The sequence below is a fragment of the Callithrix jacchus genome, chromosome 6, assembly GCF_049354715.1.
Source record: "Callithrix jacchus isolate 240 chromosome 6, calJac240_pri, whole genome shotgun sequence".
Classification (NCBI taxonomy): Eukaryota; Metazoa; Chordata; class Mammalia; order Primates; family Cebidae; genus Callithrix; species Callithrix jacchus.
In genome coordinates, this window is record NC_133507.1 from 129604527 (window position 1) to 129631526 (window position 27000).

The window sequence follows — 27000 nt, forward strand, 5'->3', positions numbered from 1 at the left end:
TCATCATTTAGCTCCTGTCTTTTCTTTCTCTCTCTCTCTTTTTTTAATTAGAAATGTCTCTAAATAAAATTCTATACAGTTACCTAAGGAAAATTCACATACACTCTTCATCAGCTAGAAACGTGTGTTGAACTGCAGATAACAGAACACCCAGATACAGCGGCTTAAACAAAATGTGGTTTATTTGACTGCCTTTACAAGAAGTCTGAGGGTAAAAGGTTGTTAGCATGGTCCAGGGGCTCAGCCACATCAAGGCCAACATCTCTGAAATTCTCCTGGCCTTTCTGACATACTCTGTTATTTCTTGAGTGTAAGAAATGAAAGGGAACTGTGGCACCAGGGGCGTCTGCTCCCTTTCATTAGAAAGGCAAAAGTTTGGCTGGGCGTGGTGACTCATGCCTGTAATCCCATCACTTTGGGAGGCCCAGGCAGGTGGATTACCTGAGATCAGGAGTTCAAGACCAGCCTGCCCAACATGGTGAAATCACATCTCCACTAAACATACAAAAATTAGCCAGGCGTGGTGGTAATCCCAGCTACTTAGGAGGCTGAGGCAGGAGAATCGCTTGAGCACAGGAGGTGGAGCTTGCAGTGAGTTGATATCTCGCCACTGCATTCCAGTCTGGACCACAAGAGTGAAACTCAGTCTCAAAAAAGAAAAAAGAAGTTTTTCCAGAATCATCTCTTCTCCCTCGCTATCAACATTTTTGCACTTAAAATTTGATGACCAGAAGAAGGTCACATGGCCACATCTGCAGTAAAGGAGTCAGACAGAGATTTGTGAACTCAACTTTTGCATACAATTGTAGAGAATTCAAAAACTGATGCACATTATGATACCCAGGTTCAGAATCCCTGATTGAAAAAGTGGGTCACACTATCTGAACCTACATTTGCAGGTCCTCCCTCGTCAGAGAAAAACTGAAATCTAAACAGATTTCTGATAATCTGGTTTGAAGCAGCAAACTGTTTAAAGGCCACAGAATCAAATGAGATAATGTATTATGAAACTTTGGCAAACTGTTAAGTTCTGCTTAATGTGAAGACATCTGGCCGGGGGCTGTGGCTCACGCCTGTAGTCCTAGTACTTTGGGAGGCTGAGGCGGGTGGATCACCTGAAGTCAGGAGTTCGAGGCCAGCCTGACCAGCATGGTGAAACCCCGTCTTTAAATAATAATAGTAATATGAAGACGTCTCTCTGTTGTGAGAATTTCCTTCGTTATCTATGTATTACACATCTTGGTTGACATTTGCCTCATGTGTAAATAAGATAGAATAGGGCAAAATAAAGACACCAGCAATCAGTGCCAGGAACACACAGAAAATATTTTATTAATTTCCAGATTGAGAAATGATGAAGGAGTACATATTTCAACAGAAATCTATGACTCTCTTCAGAGAGCCCACTCTGGCATTCATGGATCCCCAGTCCTGGTGGCGCCTGTAGTCCCCCGGCCTCAGCAGGTACTGCCGTCCTCGGTAGTTGGGCAGCTCGTAGAGGACCCAGGAGCCCTCCAGTACGTTAAGGGAGTGGATTTCATTGAAGTGGAAGCGGTCCTGAAGAGAGGTGCAGTCCTCAGTGAACTCTATCGTCTGGCCTCTGTAGTCCTCCCTCTCATAGAGTCTTATCCTGTGAGAGCCAGCCTGGCAGACCCAGAAATGAAAAGAGGAGAAAAGCAACTGTGAAATGATTCCAATACATTGTTAGGCAGTTCAGCTTGGTGAGGACCATTTTGAAATACACGGCAAAATTTAATTAATTCTGAATATTTATAAACTCCTCATTACTGAAGGCAGAGATTCAGTACCTTTTCAAGATTATAAAGTGTTATAAAGAAATTGAGAAAGAAATAGCCTTAATATATTCCACTATTTCTCAGGATGAGCTGACTCCTCTGCTTAGTATCCTGTACCACACACAAACCCAAATCTGTAACAGCTTATTACTATTGTATGCCATTTTGAAGAGATGTTTTAATATTAAGATAAACATTAAATCATAAATAATGTATTTTAATATACATAATATCTAATATATAATTATATACTATATTTAAAATATAAAATATATAAAATTATATTTAAAAAAGAAAAAAAATTAAAAAATTGTTTTGTTTAAAAATAATTATATTTATTTTAAAAATTATATTTTATAAGTACAAATTAAAATCATATTTATTCAAAAATGATTATATTTTATTTAAAAATTACTTAAAATATAAATAAAATATATTTAAAATATAAGTATTTTCTATTTATAAAATACATAAATATAAGGGCTGGCACAGTGGCTCATGCCTATAGTCACAGCACTTTGGGAAGCCGAGGTAGGTGGATTACTTGAGGTCAGGAGTTTGAACCAGCTTGACCACTATGACGAAACCTCCTCTGTACTTAAAATTCAAAAATTAGTGAATTTTTAACATGGTGAAACCCTGTCTCCACTAAAAATATAAAAAATTAGCTGGGCATGGTGGTGCGTGCCTATAGTCCCAGCTACCTGGGAGGCTGAGGCAGGAGAATTGCTTGAACCCGGGAGGCGAAGTTTGCAGTGAGCCGAGATTGTGCCACCGCACTCCAGCTTGGGCGACAGGGTGAGACTTCGTCTCAAAAAAAAAGGAAGAAAAAGAAAAAATTAGCCAGTCGTGGTGGCATTCGCCTGTCCCAGCTACTCGGACGAGAATCGTGTGGACCCTGGACACAGAGGTTGCAGCGAGCCAAAATCATGCCTCTGCACTCCAACCTGGGGGACAGAGAGAGACATCGTCAAAAAAGTTAATAATAAATGCAATAAAATAAAAGTTCGAAAATTAGCCATGTGTGCTGGTGTGCTCTTGTAACCCCAGCTACACAAGAGACCGAGAGAGGAGAATCATTTGAACCTGGGAGGCCGAGGTTGCAGTTAGCCGAGATAGCGCCACTGCACTCCAGCCTGGGCGTCAGAGTGAGTGAGACTCTGTCTCAAAAAAAAAAAATAAATAAAATAAAATAAAAACTATAAATAAATATAATGTAAATGAAATATATTTAAAATATATTACTATATTTAAAATATAATTTATATATTATATAAATATATTAAATGAATAATTATTAAATCTTAAATTATATTCATTAAATATGTTATAATATAATGTATTTTAAATATGATGTAAATGAAATATATTAAACATATAAGCCTATTTAAAATGTTAAATATTTCAATAAGATAATATATTAAACAACAATTAATTCTGTCGGTAATTTGTGAATACAATGAGGAAAAATAGGGAAAAAAATCAGTAAGTCCAAGGACGAATTTTTCATAAACTGTAGTGTTCTAACACACATATGGGATATATGTGGCACATGTCTAAAATGTCTGTGTTGTTCTCCATTGACTGCCGCATCCTCTGGCAGCTATTCTTCTATGAGGTAGTAGTGGTTTTTCTGCTACTCCATTCTAAATGATTCCAGAATAGGAGTTAAGTCTTATACAACCCCTAGGGCGGGCGACACATTCTTACTCAATAAGTGTTTGTGGATTAATTGTGATTCATTGGTATCTGGGTAACACTTTGCTTTTGTGGGGCGCAAACTCTATTGATTTAATCCACTATAGTTCATCTTTTATCCACTCTCAGTTATTGTGAATGATCACTACTTCTAATGTTCAGCATTTGCTTGAAACCACCCAGTGAGTGTCCTGAGGGCCTTGGTCCTGACTTGAGGCTGCACTCACGTGGGGGATGAGGCGGCAGGAGCGGACCGAGTCGCTGAGGCCCATCCACTGCTGGTGGTTGGCATAGTCGCCGGGGCGCAGGAAGTACTGGAGGCCCGAGTAGTTGGGCTGCTCATAGAGCATCCAGCAGCCGCTGTCCACGCGCACCGAGTTGCAGCGGCTCAAGTAAGGCTGCAGGTTGGAGTGATCGCTGCTGCATTCGTAGTGGCGGCCCTGGAAGCCCCGGTCCTCGTAGAGGGTGATCTGCAAGGCAAGGCGAGGCAAGGCGAGGGCTCACAGGCCTGCTCCCGCCCTAGTCTTCGGTCCCCGAGATGCGCGGAGCTCCGGGGTCGGGGCGCGGGCTGGGCTCACCTTCCCCATGGCTGGCTAGGCGCTCGGCGGGTCTGAGCGGGTGGGGCGGCGCGCGGCGAGGCTATATAGCTGAGGGCTGCTGCGTTGGCAAGAACGGCACAAAAGGGGCCCGCCGAGGGGAGCAAGGGCATTTTTCGTGTTCTCTTTTTTTCTCTTTGCTGTCCTAGTCCACGGGGCTCATTGTAGGTTTTGGTCCTATTCTCTCTGGAGTATTGGGATTCCTATCACTGGCTGATGCTGTTGAAAATGTTTGAAAAAAGGTAATTTGGGACACTGTCTATTTCATAATAGAAGTGGAGCTTCAGCTATTTCGCATATAGTTAACACTTATTTGTATAGGTTGGGGAAAAACAAAAAAGTTTAAGTCGGGGAGCAAAAAAAGCAAAGACTATTAATAAGGCAAATATAAATTAGTCTGTCAGAACTACAGCATTACTTACATGCCACAATATTGAATACTGTTGGTATTGTTAGTAGGAAGGAAATGGGCTTAACTCAACGTTGAGAATTTCAAGTTAGTCCTTTAAGAGACCCTCATCAAGAAAGGGTTAAAAAATTGGAAAGTTTTATCAAGAGAGTTCACAGAATTTTGATCTTTTAAGATACTAAAACACACAGCAAACATGAATATTAAATATTGGGTCTGATTTTGTTGCAATCATGCCTGGAAGCAGCTGAGAATTAGATGTTTTTCTCTTAGCTAATGGTAGTGCTGTGATTCAAAAGAGAGCCTAGTTCTAAGATGCTTAATCTCAGAAAGAACTAAAAAGGGAAATATCTAAGTTTGAGGAAATTAGAAAAAGTAATACATTTGAAACAAAAAGACAAGATCTCTTAGCTTGTTATAAAATAAAACTGAATTCCTAAGAAACTTATTTCTCGTAGGATCTAGAATACACATTTGTTCTGTGAATGAGCGAGAGTACAAGAGGCCTTTGACTCAAAGGAAATTAATTGCATGAACACAAAGGGGAGCTCTGGCTGGAATGATGCAGGGAGAGGAAGGAATAAATATCTAGAAGCTGGACTCTAAGAAGACTTTAGAAAGTACTTATTGGCCTGGAAGAGAACAGTCTGATGGACTGGAAAGAGCACTGGAGTGGAAAATGACCTATGTGTCCAGCTTCTTTCATGTTCAAAGAACTGTTCACAGCCCTGTGTCAACCCGTGGAAGTACTTTGTCTTGTTTTTGAATCATACATCTCTGTAAGGGGTAATTATGAATTAAACACCAACTATGTGCAATACAAATTATTTTAATTCTTATTTTCTGGCTGCTTCTTATTCACTATGTAAATGCACGTGTTTGCAAACTTGCTTGCGTTTACAGAGTAGAAAAAAAGCATCTAGAATCTAAGGAATACGCATTATCATTTTAATTAAAATTTTAAAATAAAAATAGTAAAAATAACTTTAAAATAATTATTACATACAAATGGCCAATGGTATATATAAAAAATACTCAACATCACTAATTGCCAGGGAAATGCAAGTCAAAATCATAAGGGCATATCATCTCATCCCAGTCAAAATGGCTACTATAAAAAAGACAAAAGAGAACGAATGCTGGCAAGAATGTGGAAAAAGAGGGAAGTTTGTATTCTCTTGGTAGGAACAAAAAGCAGTATACCTGTTATGGAAAACAGTATGGAAGATTCTAAAAAATAAAAATAGAACCACCATATAATCCAGCAGTCCTACTGCTGGATATACATCCAAAAGAAAGGGATGTCTTCACTTCTATGTTTATTGCAGTACTATTCACAAAAGTCAAGATATAAAACCAGCTTACATGTCCATGAACAGAAGAATGAATAAAGGAAATACAAATTATACATATAACTATATATATCCATATACTATGTATAGTTATACATATAAACTATATATATATACTATATACTATATGTAGTTATATATATACTATATATATACTATATAGTATATGTAGTTATATATATAAACTATATATATAGTATATAGTATATATATAGTATAGATAAACTATATATATAGTATATATCTAGTTTATATGTACATATACACACACATAATGGAATATTATTTGGCTATAAAAATAATGCTATCCTGTCATTTGCAGCAACTGACAGTGGTTACTGGTTGGAACTAGAGGTCATTATGTTAAGTGGAATAAGGTAGGCACAGAAAAACAAATATAGCATGTTCTCATTCATATGTGGGAGCTAAAAATATTGATCTCATGGAGGCAGAGAGCAAAATATGGGCCAGGCGTGGTGTTCACACCTGTAATCCCAGCACTTTGGGAGGCTAAGTTCAGGAGTTCAGGACCAGCCTGGTCAACATGGTGAAACCCCATCTTTACTAACAAAAAATTCGCTGGGTGTAGTGGTGTGTGCCTATAATCCCAGCTGCTCGGAAGGCTGAGGCACAAAAATAGTTTGAACCCAAGAAGCCAAGGTTGCAATGAGCCGAGATCGCGCCACTGCACTGTAGCCTGGGCAACAGTGGGAGAGACTCTGTCTCAAAAAAAAAAAAAAAAAAAGAGAGAGAGAGTAAGTGGTTACTAGAGGTTAGGAAGGGTAGCAGGAAATGAAGAGATGAAGAGATGTTGGTTAATGAATATAAAAATACAGTTTGATAGAAAAAAGAAAAAAGGAAGAAAAGAATACAGTTTGATAGAAGGAATTAGTTCTAGTATTGGATACTATAATAGGGAAATTACAATTTATTGTACACTTGAAAACAGCTGGAAGGGAAGAACTGTAATGTTCCCAACAAAAAGAAAAGATAAATCTTTGAGGTGATCACCCTGCTTTGATCATTATATGTTGCATATGTGTAATGTACACTGTATATTTTGTATACATGTATCAAAATATCACATGTAGCCCAAAAGTATGTACAACTATGATATATCAATAAAAATACAAAAAATAAAATAATCATTCTTTTGCTGAATTGGTTTTGAGTCCGGGCTTCTGTGGGGAGAGTGTGGATGCAGACACAGTAAAATATGAGAAAGAACCAGGATGCAGAGAGTCCCGGAGAGCATGGGCAGAGTGGTTCAGGGAAACCTTGAGGAGCATGATGGGGATGGCTGTGTGAACCACCGCCTCTGTTGACATGCAGTTGCAGCTGAAATTTCAGGTGCATCTGGAAGACCAAAGCAAGGGACTTTGGCCTTGACTTTTCCATTGACCAGGAAGAGAGAAGGCTTTATTTCAGCCTGGGTTTGAAGAAACAGAAAGTGCTACTTCCTATATACTTCATTTATAAAATTTCTCATCCTTAAAAGATTTAATGTGTGTCTCAAGCACTTTTAGTAAAAGAAACAGGAAGTTTTGTAATACTGGGTTCAAATTTCCCTTCAAAGAAATAGCCATATTTTTGCCTTCAAGATCGTGTTCCTCATTAATACAGCTTTTGCTATAAAACTGTCATCTCTAATTGTGTCACATGATATTTTCATTTTAAATGAGCTACTATTTTTCTTTTTTGAGATGGAGTCTTGCTCTGATGCCCTGCTGGAGTGCAGTGGCATGATGTTGGCTCACTGCAACCTTTGCCTTCCAGGTTCAGGCGATTCTCCTGCCTCAGCCTCCCGAGTAGCTGGGACTATAGGCAGACGCTACCACACCTGGCTAAGTTTTGTATTTTTAGTTGAGACAAGGTTTCACCATGTTGGCTAGGATGGTCTTGATCTCTTAATCTCATGATCTGCCCACCTCAGCCTCCCAAAGTGCTGAGATTACAGGCATGAGCCACCGCACCCGGCCAAGCTACTACTTTTCTTTTCTTTCTTTTTTTTTTTCAAGCTACTACTTTTCAAGCATCTTCATCCGTGTCTGCCACCACCATAATTAGCTAACATTAATCTTGATTGTTCCCAGAATCCTTCACTAAAGATACGCAATTTACCAGTAAAGGATCAAAACTGACTGTACCAGTGATGGGAACCTAGCTCCCTACCTCTTCCCTTTTGAAATTCTAAAGAAGAAAAAGGTTATTTCATGATGGATTGCAAGCTGACTGTCATTTTTGTATGAGAGAAAGAAACAAAATAAGTCATTTACAAAATGCATGGATTATTTTTAGACTGGCATTTATACCAACTACACAAATTATTGATATTGACTGTATGTAGCAAAACCCTAACTTGAGCTAGTCTCTTTCACCCCTAAAAACCGAGAGAGACATTGGGAGATTCACATATCCTATACCCTGAGACCAGTGGGCTAGAGAAAGGAACAAAGAAGTAGAAAGCTAGGAGGCGGAGGTAGGTTGGGAGGAGGGGAGAGCGGGAAGGAGGGCCAGATGGAGGCAGGAGGTGGAGGTGGCAGAGAACCTGGGACTACCCCCAAGTTTTTCCCTGTGACTAACTTCTTGGCTGCCTGTGCCCCAGCCAAAGGCAGGAAGTAGCTGCTCCTGTAATGCCACCCTTCATCTGCTCTCTGTTGTGGCAAGAACAGATGGTTTTCCATTCACAGGAAACTGTGTGTTCTGTGGAGATGCTGTTCCAAAGCAGAAAAAAAGTATTGCAGAAAGGTAAGATGTGTAAGGAAGTGTTGAATGTGTAGTGTATCTCATGCCAGGAAAACACTTTTTTCTTCCAAAATGTTAAACATATACTGTAAGAAATATGTAAAAGTATTTGATAAACAAAATGATTAAATATATATTATTTAGTACTTGGTATCTTATTTAGTATTAATATTTAGTTTCCTTCCTCCCTCCCTCCCTCCCTCCCTCCCTCCTTCCCTCCCTCCCTCCCTCCCTCCCTTCCTCTCTCTCTCTCTCTTTCTCTCTCTTTCTTTCTTTTTCTTTCGATGGAGTCCTGCTCTGTCACCCAGACTGGAGTGCAGTGGTGCGACCTTGGCTCACTGCAACCTCCACCTCTCCAGTTCAAGCAATTCTCTGCCTCAGCTTCCTGAGTAGCTGGGATTACAGGCGCCTACCACCATGCCTGGCTACCTTTTTTTTTTTTTTTTTTGTATTTTTAATAGAGATAGGGTTTCACCATCTTGGCAAGGCTGGTCTTGAACTCCTGACCTCATGATCCACTCACCTCAGCCTCCCAAAGTGCTGGGATTACAGGTGTGAGCCACTGCGCCCAACCAATATTTAGTATTCTTTCTATGTGGAGCTCTGCAGTGGTAGAGAAATATCTTTTTTGTTTGTTTGTTTTGATTGTTTTCTACATCTCCATTGCTACATACAGCAGGTGCATAGTAGGTGTTTTAAGATTGGTAAGGATCCTAACTCAAGGAAGTTAAGTCTCTAGTGCCTAATAACTGGAGGCTATTGAAATAGAAACTAAACTTGTGGGTGGGTGTGGTGTCTCACATCTGTAATCCCAGCACTTTCAGAGGCTGATGTGGGAGGATCACTTGATCCCAGGAGTTCAAGACCAGGCCTGGCAGCACAGTGAGACCCCCTTTCTACAAAAAATGAAAAAATTAGCCAGGCATGGTGGTGCACACCTGTAGTCCCAACTTCTTAGGAGGCTGAGGTGGGAGGATCACTTGAGCCTGGTAGGTCGAAGCTGCAGTGAGCTGTGTTTGTGCCACTGTCCTCCATCCTGGACAAAATAGAGTGTCTGTGTCTCAAAAAAAAAAAAAAATAATAAAATAAACTTGCACTATGAGCTGGTAGTCTCACTTCTAGATCACTGTCTTTTTAAAATTATGGCGCATCAGGATTAGCATATATATGTGCAATGTTATGATTTGCAGCATTGTTGGTAAAAGCAACATTGGAAAAGCCCAATCACCTAAGTGGACAAATGGTGAAATGGTCTAGGGGACCTCCAAACAACAGGATGCAGTTCAATCATTGAACAGAATCAGGTGCTGACCTAGACATAGGTTCATATTATAATGCATTTTCAAACCAAGTTGTAGACGACTATGTATAGCATCATTCCGTTTTTGTAAAGAAAAGAAGCATGTGTTTTTTGAGAGAGCTATGTCAATAAGGAGAAAACCCCAGAGGGGTGCCCACCAACTATAAACAAGAGCAATGAGGGGCATCAGAAGGACTCCCCTCAACTTCTTTGTAGAATTTCTACAGTAGTAAGATTATGGGAGGCTTTTACTTTGAAGAGAAAATTTTAAGTTAAAATAAATTAATTCTTTACTGATGAAAAGACTTGGATGGGCGCAGTGGCTCATCCCTGTAATCCCGGCACTTTGGGAGGCCAAGGTGGGTAGATCACAAGGTCAGGAGTTTGAGGCCAGCCTGACCAACATGGTGAAACCCCATCTCTACTAAAAATACAAACAAACAAACAAACAAACACACACACACACACTAGCTGGGCATGGTGGCACATGCCTGCAATCCCAGCTACGCGGGAGGCTGAGGAAAGAAAGTCATTTGAACCAGGGAGTCAGAGGTTGCAGTGAGCCAAGATTGCGCCACAGCACTCCAGCCTGGCTGCAGAGTGAGACCCTGTCTCTAAACAAACAAACAAACAAACAAACAAATAATTAATTAAAAAAAAGACTTGCAATTCTTTTTTTTTCCCTTTTTCTTTTTTTACTTTTTAGGGCTTTGGTTATGAGCAAGTGGATTTTAGTTTAATCAAAGGCTGCAAAAATTATGGCTTTCTTTAATCACCTTTAAATTTTTAAAAAATATTTATTTATTTATTTAGAGATGGAGTTTCACTCTTTTTTTTCTTTTTTTTTTAAGACGGGGTTTCACCATGTTGGTCAGGCTGGTCTTGAACTCTTGACCTCAGGTGATCCACCCGTCTTGGCCTCCAAAGTGCTTGGATTACTGGCTTGAGCCACCACGCCCAGACTAATCACCTTTAAATTTGAGCCTTTTTTGTAGGTAAAGGACTTCTTTATTTAACTTTCATTTTAGATTCAGGGGCACACATCCAGGTTTGTAATACAGGTAAATTAATATACAGGTAAACTGTAATAAAGGTAAATTGTGTGTTGTGGGGCTTTGGTGTACAGATTATTTTATCACCTGGGTGATAAGCATAGTAACTGACAGGTAGTTTTTCAATCCTCTTCAGCCTCCCAACTTCCACCCTCAAACAGGCCCCAGTGTCTCTTGTTTTCTTCTTTGTGTCCACATGTACTCAAAGTTTAGCTCCCACTTACAAGCAAGACAATGAGGTATTTTGTTTTCTGTTCCTGTGTTCATTTGCTTAGGATAATGGCCTCTAGCTCCATCTATGTTGCTCGAAAGAACAGAATCTCATTCTTTTTTATGGCTGCATATTATTCCACTGTGCATATGTAACACTTTGTAAAATCCAGCCTACCATTGATGGGCATTTAGGTTGATTCCATGTATTTGCTGTCATGAATAGTGCTGTGATGAACATACCATGCATGTGTCTTTATGACAGAATGATGTTTTTTGTAGTTACAGAACTTTTTATGTTTGAGGTGCACTATACCATGCAAGTCTCTCTAAAAGATTGATGTGTATCTCTTATTAATTTATTTGCAATAGCTGGACACCATGTACTGATGTGCGGTTTCTGTAACTGACACAGCATTTGGGCCAGGGGCAGTACTGACCGAGAGCTGCAGTCCTGGACAGGAGCCATTTTCAAACAAAGACGAATGGTCTTTAACTTTGTTCAAAGGTATGTCATTGGCCAGGGTGGCCCTGGCATTAGTTATAAAATACCGTGCCTGAGAGTAACAAAACGACAATCCTTTATATAGTCTAATCAGGCTATTGGCCAAGTTAAGTTTGCTCTCACCACTCATCTGACTTTACCCTTTGTCTGACCCACATTTTGGGTCACAAGGAAACTTCTGAACTCTTGTTCCTCAAGGTGCTTAGTTGAATGCCTCTCTTCTCGCCAGCCAGCCTCCGCCAGCTCTCTGGCATTGCCTTGCCTTTTGTTTCTCAGGCAGGTGACACCCTGCTTCCACCCCAAATTCCGAGCCTTGTTCAAACTCATTCTACCTTGAAGCTCTTCTCCAACAGACGCTGCTTTCATCTCCATTCACTACTTAACTTTTAACAAGGAGCATTTAAAGGTGAACTGATTTGCACAATGAAAGAAAGACAGAAGTCAGCAATTGCCAACAATGCAGACTAAATACTTTATTAGGTTCCAAAGTGGGAAATTGGGAGTGTCAAGCTATTTTAGTATAAATCCACCACTTTCCGCAAAGAGCCTGCCTTAGCATCCATGGCCCCCCAGTCCTGGCACCGCCTGTACTCTTGGGGCCTCAGCAGGAACTGCCGCCCCCGGTAGTTGGGCAGCTCGTAGAGGACCCAGCAGCCCTCCAGCACGTGGAGGGAACGGATCTCGCTGAGGTGGAAGCGGTCCTGGATGCTGGGGCAGTCCTCACTCAGCTCCATCATGAGGCCTTTGTGGTCTTCTCTCTCATACAGCCGCAGCCTGTGGGAGCCTGTCTACTCAGTCCACAGAAAGCAGGATGGAAAAAAGCAAATGAGTCTCTTTTAGAATTTGTTCAACCAAAGAACAGATGAACTTGGTATGTTGGGGCATGGAATTGTCCATGTAAAATTTAGACAATGTAAAACGTAGCAGATTGCTGTGATGCTGTGCGTGGATCTATCTTCTGCTAGCACTTAAATACTGGCCTGCTCATTTTCTATTTGACCTGCACTTTGGACCTGAAATTCATTCTTATTCAGGAGACGGAATTTTTAAGAGGTTCAAACTCTGAGTTGGAAACCATCAAGAACTCAAATATCTTGATTCCTAATTACCTGTGTTAATTCAAACTACATTTGGGGGAAAAATAGAAATAATTTATTTTGACTAGCATTCTTCTAGTAAGAATATTATCTCTCAAATTTATAAACATATAAATTTACCACTAAAGTAAAATTTTAAAAATCTTGTACTTTGGTGTAAAGTTAATTTAAATAGTCATTTGGAAAGAGAATTTAACTGATTTTCCAAATTAAGAAAAATTACCTTTTCCAAAGTGGGATACACCTTTGGCTAGCCTATATTAACAATACAGTTGTGAAGGTTTACTTACTAGTCCACAATGGAACCTATCTAATTCATTCATCAGAAATTCCTTTACAATAGGCAAAACAATTTGTTAAAAATACTGTCTTTGTATGCCCAATCAGCTTCCCGTTTGCAAGTTTTGTTTTATATCACATTATGGTATATTACATTTGTTACAGGCCATTTTTGATTGACTTATCGGTAGCAAAAATTTAAAGGAAAACAGATCCTTCCTCTAAGTGCGTTCTTCCTTATATTCTCTGCTGTTTTTGTGCGTGTTCTCTATCTGGCTTCTGCAGGTGTTCAATGTCCTTCCAGCCCTTAGGTGTTTTTAAATGCAAACCTCCCTCCGCCTAATCCACATTGACAATGCAGTGCGGACACTCCGGCAGCAGGATCGAAATCTAGAAAACTCACCTGGGGGATGAGACAACAGGAGCGGATGGAGTCGCTGAGGCCCATCCATTGCTGGTAGTCAGGATACTCCCCGCGCCGCAGCAAGTACTGGTGACCTTGGTAGTTGGGGCGCTCATAAAGCATCCAGCAGCCGCTCTCCACCCGGATGGAGTTGCAGCGGCTGAAATAGGTCTGCAGGTTGGGGCAGTCGGTAGTGCACTCGTAGCTGCGGCCCTGGAAGGCCCTGTCTTCGAAGAAGGTGATCTGCAAAGGAAGAATCATTCCGAGTTACATTATTTGCTCCTAACAGGTATTATATAAAGGCAGTTTTTTTCATTTTATTTAATTGTGTTCTGCTCACCTTCCCCATGGCTGGTGAAGACGGATGATGCAAGCTCAGTGCGATGGGGCCGCAAAGTTCAGTGTGATGGTGCCTGTGGCCGCGCAGCCAGCCTATATAGCAGGGTGGCTGCTGCGTTGGCAAGAATAACACAAAAGGGGCCCTCGGCAGTAAGGGGATTTTATGCATCCCTTTAACATGCTGCATTCACTGGAAATGACTGTAGATTGTGTCCTTGTTCTCTGGCATATTCTAAAGCTGTCCTGTACATTACTGCTCTGCGTTGCTTTTATTTGGATTCTTAGTGTTTTCTAAATTTATCTGTGCATCAGTCTGCACTTTCGGCGTGAAATTCGTGACTCTCCCTATGTGATTCAATTATTCTCTGTGAATTTTCTGGGAAAGATCTATGTCATTATAGAATCTCTCCAGGATTCCAGAGAGGTTGTTGAGGTAGAACGCCACAAGCACTGACTCATTTCGCTGGATGGCAGAGACTGCTCTATCTTACATTTTTGTCTTTACACAATTTTGCAGTCCAGTGCAGGACATAAATCTAGATTCTTATCTCGGCTAGTTTTGACTTTGTTAACTCAATGCTTTAAGACAGCTCTTAACTTTGCCTTTCATGGGTGCATGTCATGTAACTAGAAATCAGGCCTTGGTAGTGAATTTGTAATAACACGCAAGGGAAAGGTTTCTGTGGTCACTGCACCCAAGACTCAGAAGTACCGTATACTGCTTTATAGATCGCTTTCCCTTTTTCAAGCTTGCGGGAGGTCATAAAGCTTCACAGGCAAGAGTGTGAGCTTTGGACTCAGGCCGCCTGTACTCGGAAGGCCCACTGATTAGCTGCATGGTAAATAGCATAACCACTTGAGTTATCTCGTGGACTATAGTCTGATTAACGAGGAAAAAAAAAGTGAGAAAAAAGAGCAGCCTCTGACACTCGGATGCTGCCTTGCACTCACAGTGAGGACATGTTATTCCCCTATTAGACATAAACAGTCTCACAGCATAACAACTTCGGACAAGACTACTCCAAGACCATGATGAAATGAGATAAAGTAAAGCCACTTCCTAGCTTTGTCCAAGCCCAGACCAAAACAAAGTCAATGCTCCACTCTCAAAATCCCAAGCCCCACTCTCTCAGCCAAAATGACTAACTGCTACTTCTTTATGAATCACAGGTTTATCCGTGTTCTAGTCTCCCCTCCCTACGGGTAAGATTTCTTGAGATAAGTAATCACAGAATTAATCCTGCTTTCTGCTAACATCTGATCTAGAGTGAATTCCAGCTTTTTTAGCTCCTTTCCTAAATCACACAACTAAAGTGCAAATCCTATAACAATTTCTTCCTAAGCCCTCTTACTGAGACATTCCACGCTTCCCCAAGGAGCATGTTCTCCCTTGCTGTAACAAGTAATAAATCCAACTTGTTTAAAGACAAGCGTGTCCCTGGTGGCCTTTAGCTAAAGGACATTGACATGAATAAGTGGGATTATGTGTATAAGGCAAATGAACACTGATTAACTGTTGTTATTAGTAATTGAGTGACATTATTAAGGGTGACTTCATCCTGTTTATCTCTCTCAAAGATATTTAATCCTCTCAAAGATTCCTGAAAAAATTTATCCTCTATGAAGTCATTTTATGATTAGAGAAAAATCAGGCTTGGAAGGGACTTTAGAAATCTTCAGGTGGTTTTCAAACTCTAGAGTGCATGAGAATCACCTTGCTTGTTAAAAATGCAAATTATCCTCTCTACCTTTTGGCCAAATCCTGCATCATTAGATCAGGAGAAGACCTCAGATCCGATGTTTTTATTTTTTATTTTATTTCTTTATTTATTTGTGTTTTAAGATGGAGTCTCTCTCTGTTACCCAGACTGGAGTGCAGTGGCTCGATCTCAGCTCACTGCAAACTCCAACTCCCGGGTTCAAGCGATTCTCCTGCCTCAGCTTCTCGAGTAGTTGAGATTACAGGCGCATGCCACTATGCCCAGCTAATATTTGTATTTTTAGTAGAGATGGGGTTTTGCTCTGTTGGCCAGGCTGGTCTCAAACTCCTGGCCTCAAATATTCCATCCGCCTTAGCCTCCCAAAGTGCTGGGATTACAGGTGTGAGCCACCATGCCCAGCCCAGAACCTGTATTTTTAATAAGCACCAAATAGTTCTTGGGCCAAAACACTACTGTGGTTTATCCCTTCATGTTTTGATAAGGAAATCACATGTTTTAGCCATCCCCAGGTAATGCCTTATTAGGAATTGTACTAATATTCTCTTTATTTTATTTATTTTGAAACAGAATTCTGCTTTTTTGCTTAGGCTAGAGTGCAGTGACGCAATTTTAGCTCACTGCAATCTCTGCTTCCCATAGTCAAGCTCAAGCTCCCACTTCAGCCTCTTGAGTAACTGGGACTACAGGTGCACGCCACCATGCCCAGCTAATTTTTTGTATTTTCTTTGTGTAGAGACAAGGTCTCACTGTGTTGCCCAATCTGGTCTTGATCTCCTGGGTTCAAGCAATCCTTTGCCTTGGCCTCCCTAAGTGCTGTGATTACAGGTGTGAGTCACTGTGCCCGCCTAACACTCTCTTTAAACCTGAAGGCAGATGTAATCTCTGCTTTGTAGCACTCTTTCTTGTTCTACAAAGTTTCATATGTACATAATGAGAGAATCAGAGCAGAGATACCAGCACTTAAATTTACAGCACTGGTAAGAAGACAGGAAAAGCAATAAAGGAACCAGAAAATGTATATCACAGAACGTTGCTCTTGTACCAGAATGGCATAGTCTTGCATTTCTCCGACCTATTTTCAAATCTTTCTCCTTCTCTACTCTGCCCCAACCACCAGTCCCCCAAACCCCTGCCATTGTAGCTGCCTTACGTAGGGTCTCATCATATCTCAGCTGGACTTTCAACAGCCTCCTGACTCTGTCCAGCCGTGTCTTCCTCCAAACTGCACTCAGCCAGATGTTGGAGTGATGAGAATCAAAACGCAGCAAGTCATGCTGTTCATTTGCTTGAACTATTTATTTCATGGACTCCCACTGTCTTCGGGATCCAATATTGATTCCTTAGCATGACATCCCCGACTTGGCCTCCTCTGTCTGTCCCCACACCTTCTATTCGATCACGCCGAACCGCTTTTCATTTCCCAAACGCACAACGTTATTTCATATTGTTCTTGTTTTTCAACATATTGATCCTTCTCTCTGAGACACCAGTTTATTTTTCAACCAGAGAAGTTTTACCCTTTCTTCAGCTCAGCTCAAGCATCAGTTTCTCGGTAAAAGATTTTCCTGAACCCTTCCTAATCTGGGCTGAATTAAACACTGCCTCCGTAGCTCCTCATGTTCATACCTCTCCAATGGTAACTACCACTTATCTAATTATTTTGTTTAGACATCAGTTTCTCAAAATAGACAGGAGAGCCCCATAAAGGCAGGGACTATTCCATCTTTATTTTTATGATCTCCCTAATTGGCATAGTGGACTGGCACATAAAGGTTACTCAATAAATGCCTTGGGTGAAGGATGTGTGAATGTTATTCCTAGGGTGAAATTTATTGTTATAAATTCACCAGACTATTTGAAATAGTCTGTGGAGCCTATTTCAAATGCTCAATATACACAGGCATAATACGCTCACATGAAAGTTCAGGATGGGCAACTTTTGTTGTGTAGGATGACACAGGCACTCTGCATTTGATTGATTTAACAGGGCTTTAAAAAAAATAGAGGCCGGGCGCAGTGGCTCATGCCTATAATCATAGCACTTTAGGAGGCCAAGGTGGGTGGGTCATGAGGGCAAGAGATGGAGATCATCCTGGTCAACATGATGAAACCACCTCTCTACTAAAAAATACAAAAATTAGCCAGGTGTGGTGGTACATACTTGTAGTCCCAGCTACTTGGAAGGCTGAGTCAGAAGAATCACTTGAATTGGGAGGTGGAGATTGCAGTGAGCTGAGATTGTGCTACTGCACTCTAGTCTGGTGACAGAGCAAGACTCTGTCTCAAAAGAAAAAAAGAAAAGAAAAGAAAAGAAATGGAGTCTTGCCATGTTACCTAGCCTGGTCTCAAACTCCTGAGCACAAATGATCCTCCAGCCTTGACCTCCCAAAGTGTTGGGATTACAGGTGTCAGCCACCCCACCCAGCCGTAATGGGCCTTTATGACAGTGGAGATAATAAGCAAAAGGGAAAAATCGGGAATGCTGTGTTGTGACCTAAGTCTTCCCACTCCTGAGTAATTCTAATTTTTATTTCTTTAGAGATAAGAAATTAATGTTACAACAGCAGTAGCCATTTCTAGAGTTTGCTGGTGTCTGAGGTCCAGCCAGCAGTTGATTTTACCACCAGCCTTCCTGCTTCTCAGCGATGAATATTTGATGGTATCATATGCAGTCCAGCATCTCTTTTTTAATATACAATTGAAATTTTAATTTAAAAAATGAGAAAAAATAATACTCTTGCAAATAAAAAGGCAATTCTACAAAGTAATATAAAATTCACTGGGGAGGGGGAACGATCCAAGATGGCCGATCAATAACAGCTCAGGGTTGCAGCTCTCAGTCAAAGTGCAGAGAACTAGAGGACGCCACACTTTCAGACAAATTCTGGTCGCTCACAGAGCAGAAGATCCCCAGTAGAGGAACCACACGGGTCGCCAGCGCAACTCTTGTGGCCGGCGCAGCGGTTTTGCCTGCACCTCGGCGTGGTAGCTCTCGGAGCAGAGTAAACAGGGCTGGTTCCCCTTCTGACCGAGGCTTGGAGGACCCACACGGGCTGCCAGCGTGACTCTTGTGGCCAGTGCAGCGGCTTCGCCGGCACCTCGGCGCGGCAGCTCTGGAGCAGAGTAAACGAGACTGGTTCCCCTTCTGACCGAGGTTTGGAGCCCCGGGAAGGCAGAGTCGCCCATTACTGACACAAGAAGGAAGCCAGACAGGAGAATCCTGGGCAGAAAAGCATCATCAGTCTTAACGTCACCGTTCTGGCCCTGGGAACTAACAACTTGGACATCCAATCAAGAGACCTAATCTGAAAGTTGGTAATTTCAAAGACAACAGGAGGATAAAGTTATAATGATGGGAAGAAACCAGCATAAAAAGGCTGAGAATACTCAAAATCAGAACTCCTCTCCCTCTAAAGATGATCACAGTTCCACATCAACAATGGAACAAGGCTTGATGGAGAATGAGCACATCCCAATGATAGAATCACTCTTCAAGGAATGGATAATAAGACACTTCTGTGAGTTAAAACAACATGTTGTAGCCCAACGTAAAGAAACTAGGAACTTTGAAAAAAGGTTTGATGAAATCCTATTGAGAATAGACAACTTAGAGAGGAATATAAGTGAATTAATGGAACTGAAGAATACAATACAGGAATTCCGAGAAGTATGCACACGTTTAAACACTCAAATTGTTCAAGCAGAAGAAAGGATAACAGAGGTCAAAGTCCAACTTAATGAAAGAAAACAAGAAGACAAGATTAGAGGTAAAAGTATAAAAAGGAATGAGCAAAGTCTCCAAGAAATGTGGGACTATGTGAAAAGACCAAATTTATGTTTGATAGGTGTACCTGAATGCGACAGAGAGAATGAATCCAAGCTGGAAAATACCCTTCAGGATATTATTCAGGAAAATTTTCCTGAACTAGCAAAGCAGGTCAATATTCAACCCCAGGTAATACAGAGAACACCACAAAGATATTCCTCAAGAAGAGCAACCCCAAGGCACATAATCGTTAGATTCACCAGGGTTGAAACAAAGGAGAAAATACTAAGGGCAGCCAGAGAGAAAGGTCAGGTTACCCACAAAGGGAAGCCTATCAGACTTACAGCAGATCTCTCAGCAGAAACTCTACAAGCCAGAAGAGAGTGGGGGCCAATATTCAACATCCTCAAAGAACAGAACCTTCAGCTCAGAATTTCATATCCAGCCAAACTAAGCTTCACAACTGAAGGAAAAATAAAATCTTTTATGAACAAGCAAGTACTCAGAGATTTTATTACCAGCAGGCCTGCTTTACAAGAGCTTCTGAAATAAGCATTACACACAGAAAGAAACAACCAGTATTAGCCTTACTAAAAATATACCAAAAAGTAAAGAGCACCAACATAAAGAAGAATTTTCATGAATGGATCAAACAGCCAGTTAACATCAAATGGCAGTAACCCTAAATTTAAATCGACTAAATCCCCCAATCAAAAGACACAGCCAAAACCCAACGGCATGTTACATCCAGACCCATTTCACATGCAAGGATACACAAAGACTCAAAACAAAGGAATGGAGAAAGATTTACCAACCAAATGGAGAGCAAAAATAAATAAATAAATAAATAAAAAGCAGGAGTTGCAATTCTCGTAGTGGATAAAATAGATTTTAAAGCAACAAAGATATAGTGGTAAAAGGATCAATGCAACAACAAGAGCTAACAATCCTAACACCCAGATACATAGAGACTTAGATTCAATGAGACAGAAAATTAATAAGGATATCAAGTACTTGAACTCAGATCCGGAACAAGTAAACTTAAATATTTATAGAGCTCTCCACTTCAAATACATAAAATATACATTCTTGTCAATACCACATCACACCTACTCATAGCTTTAAATGAAACATTGATTGGCCATTATTAATACCCATTTTTTTTTTTTCAGAATAAAGCAATATTTCCATTCACCCTCCCTCTCTCTCTTCCTCTTTCTTTCTCTCCTTTACTCATTTTTTTTTCTTTCCTTCTCTCAAAAAAAGAAATCAACTTGTAAACCTCTAGATCCAGGTCGGCAATGTCTCTCTCATTGCTTGAATTCCTTCCTTCCCCTCCCTCCCTCCCTCCTTCCCTCCCCCCACTTCCTCCCTTCCTTCCTTCATCCCTTCCTTCCTCCCTCCCTTCCTCCTTCCCTCCCTTCCTGCCTTCCTCCCTTCCTCCTTCCCTGCCAAAAAAATAAAAATAAATAAAATAAAATTCACTGGGGAATTCTAAAGCAAAGGCAAAGAGTTCCCTGGAGAACCTGGGAAAGGCATGATGCTGGAGTTGCCCTGGGGGCCTGTGTTGTGAGAGGCCAGTCAGCAGCCCCTCAGCAAGCTCATTGCCCAGACTCTGAGATGTCTATTTCAACAGGAAATTACAGAAACTTCTGCCCTTGCCCCAAGGAACTGGTCCCTTAATGCTTCTAGAAGAATTGAGATGAGCTAGTCCAGTCTACTATCTAGTCAGTCTTCCTACTTGCAGGCTGCCAGGGTCACAAGTAGAAAGCAGAGGAACAAGCAGGGGCAGAGACAAGAAGCTGGTTTTCCCCAAGGCCTCATGTGGTCACCTTACAACAAACACCACAAGGCTTTATTAGCTAAAATGTCAACTCACACACAGATCAGGTGCCCGCCCTGAGCTTCTCTGGGCCTTTCTGCCCCGTGCCGTCACCTTATCAGTGAGTCTGAGGTTGAACGCAAACACTCCTGGAGCAGAGATCTGCTAGAAGCAAAGTAAAAATCACGAGAGTTTAAAACGTCAGGTCTCCATATGCAAGCCTGGAACCAGAAAGTCTGAAGTCCTGTCTGCCTTGGCTAATAATCTCCCACCCCAGCCTGCGCTTGCCATTGTCCCTGATTGCCCAGCGGAGCTTCCCTGGACAAGACTCTCACCCCATCCTGCCATCTTAACTGTTCTTATGATAATGTAAATGCTCCTTGCCCCATCCTGCCATCTTAACTGCTCTTATGACAAATGTGGATACCTCTCACCCCATCCTGCCATCTTAACTGTTCCTGCCATCTTTTTTTTTTTTGAGACAGAGTTTTGCTCTTGTTACCCAGGCTGGAGTGCAATGGCACGATCTTGGCTCACCGCAACCTCCGCCTCCTGAGTTCAAGCAATTCTTCCGCCTCACCCTCCTGAGTAGCTGGGATTACAGGTACGCACCACCATGCCCAGCTAATTTTTTGTATTTTTAGTAGAGGCGGGGTTTCACCATGTTGACCAGGATGGTATCTATCTCTTGACCTCGTGATCCACCAGCCTTGGCCTCCCAAAGTGCTGGGATTACAGGCTTGAGCCACCGCGCCCTACCCCATCCTGCCATCTTAACTGCTCTTCCGCCTTACCCAACCCGCCACTGTAACTGAACTTGTGGTCATGTATACTCCTTGCCCCTACCCCCCAGCACTGTAACTGATCTTCCTCTGTAACACCCCCACCCCCGAAAATTACCCCAACCTATAAAACCAATTTCCACTCTTACTCCCTTTGCCTGTCCTTTCTCTGATTCAGCCTGCTTGCACCCAAACGAGAAACAAAATGTTCTTGTCTGCCCACACAAAGCCTGTTTGGGAGATCTTTTTATTAAATGCATTTAATATTCGGTACTATTGGATGCGAATAACAAAGTATGGTGTATGCTGGCACCAGCCTAAGGTGGCATTCCCCACACACGCCCCCCTTCAGAAGGCTGTGCCTCTTGTATTTCAGGGATGAGGACTGTTGTAACTCAATCAATGAAGTCTCTGCTCTAACTGGCCACTAGAGCCATTGTCTTCTGACACAGCCTGGCTAGGAGCCCACCGTCTGCAGAAGGGAATTGACTCCTCTGCTGCTTCCATACCAGTGTAGCCAATCTCCTTGACAAACTCCACGTTATCAGTTATTCTGCCATTTGGAAAGTTTTACACACTGGGAAGATGTTGCCAATGACATCTTTTGGAGAGTAGCCCAGATGCCATATGCGAGAAGGAATCTTGTAGGTTTCCTTGACGTTGGCATTCACCCAATGCTTGATCATCTTCTTCACGAGCAAGGGATGGGGTTCATCCCAGACACTGAACACATTCTCACTGTAACTGAAGCCAGATCCTGGAAGACGGACTGCAATGTTCAGTGCCTGCTTCATATCTCCCTGGGCTATGAAGATGACGGCTTTTATGCCATAGTCAGTGTGTAGCACTGTACCCTTCTCTCTAGCATTCATCAACCTGGCACTGGTCTGGGCGTCGGTCAGCTTTGTGTAGCAGAGGACTGTGCACTGGGATCCAGTGGGCTCTGAACAGGGTGGGGAAGGTAGTGAGGCTTCCTTCAGAGGCTGGCATTACCCTATTAGCTCTTTGGTTACGAGGATGCAGCTGCATAATCCACATAGCCCAGCCATGCTGGTGGCGCCACTCTTCTTGGGCAGCAGGTTCTTAAGAGAAATGTGGTAAAAACAGGGCTAAATGTCAGAGTATTAACGAAAGTGTAAAGTATTGCTTTATGGATCGCTTTTCCTTTTCCAAACATGAGGGAGGTCATAAAGCTTCACAGGCAAGAGTGTGAGCCTTGGACTCAGGCTGCCTGCACTCAGAAGGCCCGCTGATTAGCTGCATGGCAAATGACATAACCACTCAAAGCATGAGTTATATCGTGGACTATAGTCTGATTAATGAGAAAAAAAGTGAGAAAAAGGAGCAGCCTCGACATTCGGATGCTGCCTGGCACTCACAGTGAGGACATGTTATTCCCCTGTTAGATATAAACAGTCTCACAGAATAACAGCTTCAGACAAGACTACTCTGAGAGATGAAATGAGATAAAGTAAGCCCAGACCAAAACAAAGTCAATGCTCCACTCTCAAAATCCCAAGCCCCACTCTCTCAGCCAAAATGACTAACTGCTACTTCTTTATGAATCACGGGTTTATCCATGTTCTAGTCGCCCCTCCCTACGGGTAAGATTTCTTGAGATAAGTAATCACAGAACTAATCCTGTTTTCTGCTAACATCTGATCTAGAGTGAATCCCAGCTTTTTTAGCTCCTTCCCCAAATCACCCAACAGAAGTGCAAATCAGACAGAGGTCTTGGCTGGCACTGCCCTGGCATGGCCTTGGCTGGCCATGGCTTCCAGAAGGGGAGAGTGTCCTCCCAGGCAGACATCCATGTGCCGTAAGCCCTGAGATGAGTCAGTCTAGGCCCAGGAAGACTCTGGAATCACAGTGTGCTGAATGTTGGGCTCTTCTGGGCAAATGACAATTCGGTCTGGCTGGGGTAGGAACAGGACACTTGCTGTTTCATTCTTTTTTTTTTTTGAGATGGAGTCTTGCTCTGTCACCAGGCTGGAGTGCAGTGGCGAGATCTCGGCTTACTGCAACCTCCGCCTCCCGGGTTCAAGTGATTCTCCTGCCTCAGTCTCCCGAGTAGCTGGGACTACAGGTGTGTGCCACCATGCCCACTAATTATTTATTTATTTATTTATTTATTTTTGTATTTTTAGTAGAGGTGGGGTTTCACCATGTTGGCCAGGCTGCTCTCAAACTCCTGACCTCAGGTGATCTGCCTGCCTCAGCCTCCCAAATTGCTCGTATTACCGGCATGAGCCACCATACTCGGCCCATTCTCAGTTTCTTTAAAGCTCCACCGGAGATGCTGACCTGCAGCTGGAGCTAAGAACCACCAGACAGACAAATGCAGAATTCAAAACTCTCCTTTACCTTCTCCTTAGAGTACTACGACAGCTTCTTCATGATGTCCAAGCCCCAATTTGGCCTCTCTCTGATCCTTCATCTGTGCCGCTGTCACACTGGCCTTCTAGTGATCTTATCTGAAGCATTAAAAGCAAGAATACAGTGAGTCATTTTAGAGCAGATTTTCTTTTTTTTTTTTTGAGACAGAGTTTCGCTCTTGTTACCCAGGCTGGAGTGCAATGGCGTGGTCTTGGCTCACTTCAACCTCCACCTCCTGGGTTCAGGCAATTCTCCTGCTTCAGCATCCTGAGTAGCTGGGATTACAGGCACGCGCCACCATGCCCACCTAATTTTTTTGTATTCTTAGTAGAGACGGGGTTTCACCATGTTGACCAGGATGGTCTCGATCTCTTGACCTCGTGATCCACCCGCCTCGGCCTCCCAAAGTGCTGGGATTACAGGCTTGAGCCACCACGCCCAGCCGAGAGCAGATTTTCATGGTTCCCCTCAAGGCTTACTGGACCCCATCGGTTATACTGTCTGCTTCATCCAGGATGATGATCTTATGTTAACCTTTGGAAAGGATGACTTTTTGTTGAGCAAACATTTTGATTTGATCCCTCGCAATGTCAATGCCCTTGCCATTGGAAGCATTGAGTTCCAATGTAGCATCCTCCAGTGTTGGGCCCAGAATGCTTATAACTTTGTCATTTCCCAGGGGGATAGCAAAATGATGTGAGGCATATTCCCTTCTCTTGCAAAGACCTCCAGCCTGCCCACAGTGTCTTTATTCCTGACAATTTCCTTCAGCTTTATTTGCCTGTATTTTTCAACCCCACCCTTACATCCAGATGTGCCCATTTCTTACGACCTGGGCCCTTACCATGTAGCTTGTAGTGGTCATCCCTGCCAGGAGCCTTGCTGGAGGCAGAGTCAGGGTCCTGGACTGCATGCTCGCCTGCACCACTGCTGCTCACTTGCACCTCCATTCTCTAGCTTTTTAATTTTTTTCTTTTTTTGAGATAACATCTTGCTCGGTTGCCCAGGCTGGAGCAGAGTAGCATGATCTTGGATGACTGCAGCCTCTATCTCTCTGGCTCAGGGGATTCTCCCACCTCAGCTTCCCGAGAATCTGGGACCACAGGTGCCTGCTACAATGCCTGGCTAACTTGGTTTATTTTTTACAGAGATGAGGTCTCACTATGCTGCCCAGGCTGGTCTTGAACTCCTGGGCTCAAGCGATCCTCCTGCCTCAGCCTCCCAAAGTGCTGGAATTACAGTAGAGAGCCACTGAGCCCAGCACCTGCCTCCATTGTCTAGTCTCCTCTTCCCCCATGCATTTCTTATGAATGGGGTACATTCTGAGAAATTTCGTTGTTGTGTGAACATCAGAGGGTGTACTTACACAGACCCAGATGGATCGGCCTACCACACTAGTAAGTATTTGTATATCTAAACAAATCTAAATATAGAAGATGTACAGTGGAAATATGGAAATATGAAACGATAAAAAAATTCTACACCTGTAGAGGACACTGACCATGAATGGAGCTTGCAGAACTGGAAGTTGCTCTGGGTGAGTCAGTGAGTGAGGGTGAGGGCGAATGAATGTAAAGGCCCAGGACACTACTGTACACTACCGTAGACTTCATAAACACTGTGCACTTAGGCTACACTACATTGATTTTAAAATGTGTTTCTTTCTTCGGTAATAAACTAACATTAGCGTACTATAACTTTTTTGACTTTATAAACTTTCTAGCATTTTAAAACTTTTTGACTCTTGTAGTAATATTTAACTTAAAGCACAAACATGCTGGGCCGAGCGCAGTGGTGTTTACAACTAACTGATCACAACCAGTTACAAATTTCTTTGTTCCTTTTCCATTCCCACTGCTTCACTTGACTAGAAAAAAAAAAGAAAAAACCCCACATCTTGTTCCATTTCCACATCTTCTTCCATTGAAAGATCTTCATGGGCAAAAACACACATGGAGCTGTCACCTATGATGACGTTTCTTCTGTAATACCTCCTGAAGGGCCTGCCTGAGGCTGTTTACAGTTAACTCTCTTTTTTAATATACATAGAAAGAGAATACTCTAAAGTGACAATAAAACATACCGTAAGCCAGGCATGGTGGCTCACACCTGTAATCCCAGCAATTTGGGAGGCTGAGGCGGGCGGATCACCTGAGGTCAGGAGTTTGAGGCCAGCCTGGCCAACATGGTGAAATCTCATCTCTATTAAACCTGTCTCAATTAAAAATACAAAATTAGCTGGGCATGGTGGTGTGCACCTGTAATCTCAGCTACCCAGGAGGCTGAGGCAGGAGAATCACTTGAACCCAGGAGGTGGAGGTTGTAGTGAGCTGAGATCACGCCATTGCACTCCAGCCTGGGCAACAAGAGCAAAACTCCATCTCAAAAAAAAAAAAAAAAAAGAACATAGTATAGCATAGTAAATTAGTAAATGCACAAACCAGCAACACAGTTGCTTATTATGATCAAATATTATGTACTATTGTACATAATTGTATATGTTATTCTTTTATACTGCTGATGGCACAGGCAGTTTATTTACACCAGCATCACCGGATACGTGAGTGATGTGTCACACTATGACATCACTAGGTGATAGGCATTTTACAACTCTATTGTAATCTTACAGACTACTATTATAGATGTGGTCCATCATTGTATATGCCATAATGACCAAACATAGTTACGCAGTGTGTGTTTGACTGTGTGTGCTTGGTTAAACGAGCAGAGGTCATTTCGGTGGTAACCATGT

General features: G+C 42.2%; 2 protein-coding genes across 2 annotated transcripts; both read right to left on the bottom strand.

The window, feature by feature from the left end:
• Positions 1 to 1305: 1305 nt before the first annotated feature.
• On the bottom strand, positions 1306 to 4110 carry CRYGD (gamma-crystallin D). Its single transcript, XM_035305490.2, has 3 exons — positions 4073 to 4110; positions 3722 to 3964; positions 1306 to 1644 (listed from the first exon to the last, which is right to left on the bottom strand). Exons 1-3 carry the CDS (start codon positions 4079 to 4081, stop codon positions 1372 to 1374), a joined length of 525 nt encoding a protein of 174 aa, XP_035161381.1. The 5' UTR covers positions 4082 to 4110; the 3' UTR covers positions 1306 to 1371.
• Positions 4111 to 12111: 8001 nt separating this feature from the next.
• On the bottom strand, positions 12112 to 14026 carry CRYGC (crystallin gamma C). Its single transcript, XM_002749713.6, has 3 exons — positions 13783 to 14026; positions 13443 to 13685; positions 12112 to 12451 (listed from the first exon to the last, which is right to left on the bottom strand). Exons 1-3 carry the CDS (start codon positions 13966 to 13968, stop codon positions 12179 to 12181), a joined length of 702 nt encoding a protein of 233 aa, XP_002749759.4. The 5' UTR covers positions 13969 to 14026; the 3' UTR covers positions 12112 to 12178.
• Positions 14027 to 27000: the final 12974 nt, after the last annotated feature.

Excerpts from the sequence above, each read along its gene's own strand:
- CRYGC (XM_002749713.6), bottom strand. The coding sequence starts at position 13,968 with ATGCAGCATGTTAAAGGGATGCATAAAATCCCCTTACTGCCGAGGGCC. Across the intron at positions 13,686-13,782 it reads CTTCACCAGCCATGGGGAAG|ATCACCTTCTTCGAAGACAG; the intron begins GTGAGCAGAACA and ends CTTCCTTTGCAG. Across the intron at positions 12,452-13,442 it reads CCTGTTGTCTCATCCCCCAG|ACAGGCTCCCACAGGCTGCG; the intron begins GTGAGTTTTCTA and ends TGGACTGAGTAG.
- CRYGD (XM_035305490.2), bottom strand. Across the intron at positions 1,645-3,721 it reads CCTGCCGCCTCATCCCCCAC|GCTGGCTCTCACAGGATAAG; the intron begins GTGAGTGCAGCC and ends TGGGTCTGCCAG.